This window comes from Salvelinus sp. IW2-2015, linkage group LG2 (assembly GCF_002910315.2).
Source record: "Salvelinus sp. IW2-2015 linkage group LG2, ASM291031v2, whole genome shotgun sequence".
Classification (NCBI taxonomy): Eukaryota; Metazoa; Chordata; class Actinopteri; order Salmoniformes; family Salmonidae; genus Salvelinus; species Salvelinus sp. IW2-2015.
This window is the reverse complement of record NC_036839.1, coordinates 13,517,863-13,524,292: the sequence shown is the minus strand read 5'-3', so window position 1 is coordinate 13,524,292 and position 6,430 is coordinate 13,517,863. Positions and strand designations below refer to the sequence as shown.

At 45.3% G+C, this 6,430-nt stretch overlaps 1 protein-coding gene across 1 annotated transcript in view; it reads left to right on the top strand.

The window, feature by feature from the left end:
- The window catches only part of LOC111972743 (voltage-gated inwardly rectifying potassium channel KCNH7), a 127,212-nt gene extending 120,991 nt beyond the window's left edge, over nucleotides 1-6,221 (top strand). The window contains exon 15 of the mRNA XM_070449339.1: nucleotides 5,411-6,221. Within this exon, the coding sequence (XP_070305440.1) occupies nucleotides 5,411-5,693 (283 nt within the window). The 3' untranslated portion in view covers nucleotides 5,694-6,221. The remainder of the gene's footprint in view (nucleotides 1-5,410) is intronic.
- The last annotated feature ends 209 nt before the right edge of the window (nucleotides 6,222-6,430 follow it).

The following is a 6,430-nucleotide window of genomic DNA, read 5'->3' as shown; positions in this document are numbered from 1 at the left end:
GTAGCCTGTACTGCACTTAAACAGTAGGCCTGTACTGCACTTAAACAGGTAGGCCTGTACTGCACTTAAAACAGGTAGGCCGTGTACTGCACTTAAACAGGTTGGCCTGTACTGCACTTAAACAGGTATCCTGTGTACTGCACTGCCTCTGGCATCTTCTGACCTCTTACAATGCAATGTCTAACATCATGGAAATCTAGCTGCAATCCAGGTACAAAGGCCAGTAAACAGATGTGATTTCATAAAGCTCTTGTTTTTCTATTCTGTTTCATGGAGACAATGGAAATTCAGAATTAACATAAAAAGTAAATTGTTGTTACTGTTGCATTTTGTGAATCCGTCTGGCCCTGCGGCACCTCATGACTGAAATCTATGAATTCCAAATAGACAAGTCACCCAGATTGTGTCTGAAAGTTGTTATTAAACCATACGAAAAATAACAGCACACACTCTCCAACGAATACAAATTCAAACAACATCACAACAAAACTTGTTCCGTGTGCAGTGTTACATTTGAATCCCCATTATTCCTGAAGCAGTCAAACAGGTTGAGAGGGAGATAACAACACCTGCACCAGCAGGCTGCCGAGAGGACAGAAAAACAGGTTGAGAGAGAGATAACAACACCTGCACCAGCAGCTGCCGAGAGCAGACAGACAAACAGGTTGAGAGGAGAGATAACAACACCTGCACCAGCAGGCTGCCGAGAGCAGACAGACAAACAGGTTGAGAGGGAGATAACAACACCTGCACCAGCAGGCTGCCGAGAGCAGACAGACAAACAGGTTGAGAGGAGAGATACAACACCTGCACCAGCAGGCTTCGAGAGCAGACAGACAAACAGGTTGAGAGGAGAGATAACAACACCTGCACCAGCAGGCTGCCGAGAGCAGACAGACAAACAGGTTGAGGGGAGAGTAACAACACCTGCACCAGCAGGCTGCCGAGAGCAGACAGACAAACAGGTTGAGAGGAGATAACAACACCTGCACCAGCAGGCTGCCGAGAGCAGACAGACAAACAGGGTGAGAGAGAGATAACACCTGCACCAGCAGGCTCCGAGAGCAGACAGACAAACAGGTTGAGAGGAGAGATAACAACACCTGCACCAGCAGGCTGCCGAGAGCAGACAGACAAACAGGTTGAGAGGAGAGATAAACACCTGCACCAGCAGGCTGCCGAGAGCAGACAGACAAACAGGTGAGAGGAGAGAGTAACACCTGCACCAGCAGGCTGCCGAGAGCAGACAGACAAACAGGTTGAGAGGAGAGATAACAACACCTGCACCAGCAGGCTGCCGAGAGCAGACAGACAAACAGGTGAGAGGAGAGATAACAACACCTGCACCAGCAGGCTGCCGAGAGCAGACAGACAAACAGCAGGTGGTAGTTTTAGCAGGAATAATCACAAAGAATAAGAGACCTCAAATTAAATGTTATTTGTCACATCAAATCGATCAAATTTAATTAATTCACTCCCGCCAAATACAACCTTACCGTGAAATGTTTACTTACAAGCCCTTAACCAACAATGGAGTTTTGAAAAATATTTACAAAATAAGCTAAAGTAAAAAATAAAAGAGAACCAATAAAATAACAATAACGAGGATATATACAGCGGGTACTGGTACCGAGTCAATGTGCGGGGGTACAGGTTAGTCGAGGTAATTGAGGTAATATGTACATGTACTGTAGYTAGGAGTAAAGTTACTATGCATAGATAACAGATAATAAACAGTGAGTAGCAGTAGCATAAAAGAAGAGAGGGGAGTGGGGTCAATGCAAATTGTCCGGGTAGCCATTTGAWTACCTGTTCAGAATTCTTATTGCTTGGGTGTAGAAGCTGTTAAGAAGCCTTTTGGACCTAGACTTGGCGCTCCGGTACCGCTTGCCATGCGGTAGCAGAGAGAACAGTCTATGACTAGGGTGGCTGGAGTCTTGGACAATTTTTAYGGCCTTCCTCTAACACCCCAGTGATGTACTGGGCCGTACGCACTACCCTCTGTAGCGCCTTACAGTCTGAGGCCGAGCAGTTGCCATACCAGGCGATGATGCAACCAGTGAGGATGCTCTCGATGGTGCAGCTGTATAACTTTTTGATGACCTGAGGACACATGCCAAATCTTTTCAGTCTCCTGAGGGGGAATAGGCGTTGTCGTGCCCTCTTCYCGACTGCCTTGGTGTGTTAAGACCATAAAAGTTTGTTTGTGATGTGGACACCAAAGAACTTGACGCTCTCAACCTGCTCTACTACAGCCCTGTCGATGAGAATGAGGGCATGCTCGGCCCTCCTTTTCCTTCAGTCCCTGATCATCACCTTTGTCTTGATCACGTTGAGGGAGAGGTTGTTGTCCTGGCACCACACTTCCAGGTCTCTGACCTCCTCCCATGATTCGTAAACAACAGGTGTAGACTAACAGTGAAATGCTTACTAACGGCCCTTCACAACACTGAAGAGAGAGAAAATAATATAGAAATAATAGAAAAATAAAACACGTAATAATAAATACACAATGAGTATTGATAACTTTGCTTTTTACATGGTGTACCAGTACCGAGTCGATGTGCAGGGTTACAAGGTAATTGAGGTAGATACAGTATGTACAGTAGATATAACTAGGAACAAAGTGACAGATAATAAACAGTAGCAGCAGTGTATGTGATGAGTCAAAAAAGTTAGTACAAAAAGGTTGAATGCAGATAATCCAGGTAGCTATTAGGGCTCCCGAGTGGCGCAGCGGTCTACGGCACTGCATCTCAGTGCTAAGGGCGTCACTACAGACCCTGTTTCGATTCCAGGCTGTATTTCAACAGGCTGTGATTGGGAGTCCCATAGYGCGGCGCACAGCGTCGTCCGCGTTACGGTTTGGCCGGGGTAGGCCGTCATTGTAAATAAGAATTTGTTCGCAAGTGACTTGCCTAGTTAAATAAAGGTGAAKTAAATAAAATGAAATAAAAATGAACTATTTAACTATTTGGCAGTTTTATGGCTTGGAGGTAGAAGATGTTCAGGGTCCTGTTGGTTCCAGACTTGGTGCACTGGTACCACTTGCCGTGCGGTAGCAGAGCGAACAGTCTCTGACTTGGGATGCTGGATAATTTTTTAGGGCCTTCCTCTGACACCACCTGGTATAGAGGTCCTGGATGGCAGGGAGCTTGGCCCCAGTGATGTACTGGGCCGTACGCACTACCGTCTGTAGCGGCTTGCGGTCGGATTCCAAGCAGTTGCAATACCAAGCGGTGATCCAGCCAGTCAAGATGCTCAATGGTGCAGCTGTAGATKTTTTTGAGGATCTGAGTGCCCATGCCGAATCACCTGGTGGCAGCCCGTCAGGAAGTACAGGATCCAGTTGCAGAGGGAGGTGTTCAGTCCTAGGGTCTTTAGCTTAGTGATGAGCTTGGACGGAACTATGGTGTTGAACACTGAGCTGGATTCAATGAACAGCATTGTCAGATAGGTGTTCCGCTTGTCCAGGTGGGAAAGAGCCGTTTGAAGTGCAATAGAGATTGCGTCAACTGTGGATCTGTTGGGGCGGTGCGCGAATTGGAGTGGGTCCAGGGTATTTGGGATGATGGTGTTGATGTGAGCCATGACCAGCCTTTAAAAGCATTTCATGGCTACAGATGTGAGTGCTACGGTGCGATAGTAATTTAGACAGGTTACCTTGGCATTCTTGAGCACAGGGTCTATAGTGTTGTGCTTGAAACATGTAGGTATTACATAATGGGTCAAGGAGAGGTTGAAAATGTCAGTGAAGACACTTGGCAGCTGATCAGCAGGCTTGTGAATGTTAACCTGTTTAAAGGTCTTACTCACATCGGCTACGCAGAGGAGAGCGTGATCCCACAGTCGTCCGGAACAGCTAGTGCTCTCATTCATGGTTCAGTGTTGCTTGCCTCGAAGCGAGCATAGAAGGCATTTAGTTCATTTGGTAGGCATGTGCCACTGGGCAGCTCGCGGCGGCTGAGTTTCACTTTATAATCCGTGATAGTTTGCAAGCCCTGACACATCCAACGAGCATCAGAGCCGGAGTAGCAGGATTCGATCTTAGTCCTGTATTGACGCTTTGCCTGTTTGCGGATTCGTCGGAGGGCGTAGCAGGATTTCTTATAAGCGTCCAGATTAGTGTCCCACTCCTTGAAAGCTGCAGCTCTAGCCTTTAGCTCAGTGCGGGTGTCTCCTGTAATCCATGGCTTCTGATTGGGATATATACAGTATGCAAGGTCACTGTGGGGACAACATCGCCGATGCACTTATTCATGAAGGTGAGGATTGATGTGGTAAACTTATCAATACCATCGGATGAATCCCGGAACATTTTCTGTGCTCGCGAAACACTCCTGTAGCTTAGCATCCGCTTCATCGGACCACTTCTTTATTGAAGGTGTCACTGGTACTTCCTGTTTGTGTTTTGCAAGAATCAGGAGGATAGAGTTATGGTCAGATTTTCCAAATAAAGGGGGAGGTGGAGCTTTGTATGTGTTTGTGTGTGTGTCATACTGAAGGTCTCCTCTTGAATCCGTGCGGTCCTATTTCCAAAGGAGACATTTTCCAGTGCACTCTCTCTGACCCTGGGTTTTACCCAACTATTAGTAGCTACCGTTTTTGTGGTTTTCGCAGAATGTGTCTGCCATTTAGGCATTATTTCCGTGCTAGGCTAATGACCATCGGTCAGAGAAGTGGAGAGCAGTGCTAAAATAACGGACAACATGCCATTGTCTCCTCAAGTTCCACTAAACTCAACCAGGTTGGTTGTCTTTTATTTGAACGGCAGAAAAMCCATCCTGTTTCTTTTGTATTTCCTGTATGTGTCAAGAGTCACGAACTGCTGAACAAATGATGAAGGCATTAGAGGCATTATACTAAGCATGTGCATAATGACACCATTTCTGATTGGCGGATGGCAGCTAAGGAAGGGCAATTAAATTGATTAATCAGCATCACCACAGATAATGCTCTGTGTTTAGCAGCAGGAGGATATCCATCCATTATTATTACAGGCAATGTGTGAGTGTGAGGTAGCTAGAAATCCCCTCCACAGACACTGTTACCCCACCCTTACTGAATATTCATTATGGAGAGAGAGAGAGAGAGAGCGAGAGCGAGAGCGAGAGCGAGAGCGAGAGCGAGAGCGAGAGCGAGAGAGAGAGAGAGAGAGTAAAACATGTTCCCAAGCCTTTTGACTTCATTGACAACCATGATGATACTGTAATGTAAACATAGATCACAAGCTCCCCCTAGTGCTAGAATTTGACATATTCAACGACTGTACAATAAAAACAAAACAGCGATAGCCTAGAGACAGTATAGTTGTTGATTTGTGTTAAGCTTATCTTTCCTTAGCCTCCAGTCCCTTATCCCTATAACCAATAGTAGAAGTTCATTTTCTGCCTTCCATCTGTGTTTGCAGGTTGGAGTCCCAGATGACATCAGATATTCAGACCATCCTGCAGCTCCTGCAGAGGCAGTCTACGCTGGGACCTCCTGCCTATAGCACTGTGACTGCCAGTCCAGACTATCAAAGGCCTGCTGTTAGGGTTCAGCCAATCGCTGCTTTGACCAGCAGCCATTGCTTCAGCCATTCATCACCACAAGTACGTACTGAACTGTTGATTTCCACAGAACAAACAGACAATGGCAATCAAGGACCAAGACTTTTTAAAAATGGGATTGATATCATATTAGAAAAATGATGACTTACTCCAAGAGTTCTGAGATACTTTCTAATGGTGGAAACACACTTATGTTGAAATGTGTGTGTTTGCTCTTATTTATTTTACATTATCAGAGTCCTGAACTTAACTTGGAGAGGAGCCATCAGGAATTCAAAGACTCTGTGTCAAGCTTGGCTTATATGGATGATTCACCCAGAGAGGACAGCCTTGCAGTACTACTTGTACAAAGACACACATACAACAAACCCAACACAGGGCATCAGCATTCCAAATCTAGGCCAGTCTCAGACCCAGGGCCTCCAAGGCCATAGAGCTACACTACCAGTCAAAAGTTTTAGAACACCTACCCATTCAAGGGTTTTTCTTTATTTTTACTATTTTCTACATTGTAGAATAATAATGAAGACATCAACACTATGAAATAACACATATGGAATCATGTAGTAACCAAAAAAAGTGTTAAACAAATCAAAATATAGTTTATAATTATGATTCTTCAAATAGCCACCCTTTGCATTGATGACATATTTGCCCGCTCTTGGCATTCTCTCAACAGCTTCATGAGGTAGTCACCTGGAATGCATTTCAATTAACGGGTGTGCCTTAAAAGTTAATTGTGGAATTTCTTTCCCTCTTAATGCATTTGAGCCAGTCAGTTGTGGTGTGACAAGGTAGGGGTGGTATACAGAAGATAGCCTATTTTGTAAAAGACCAAGTCCATATTATGACAAGAACAGCTGAAATAAGCAAAGAGA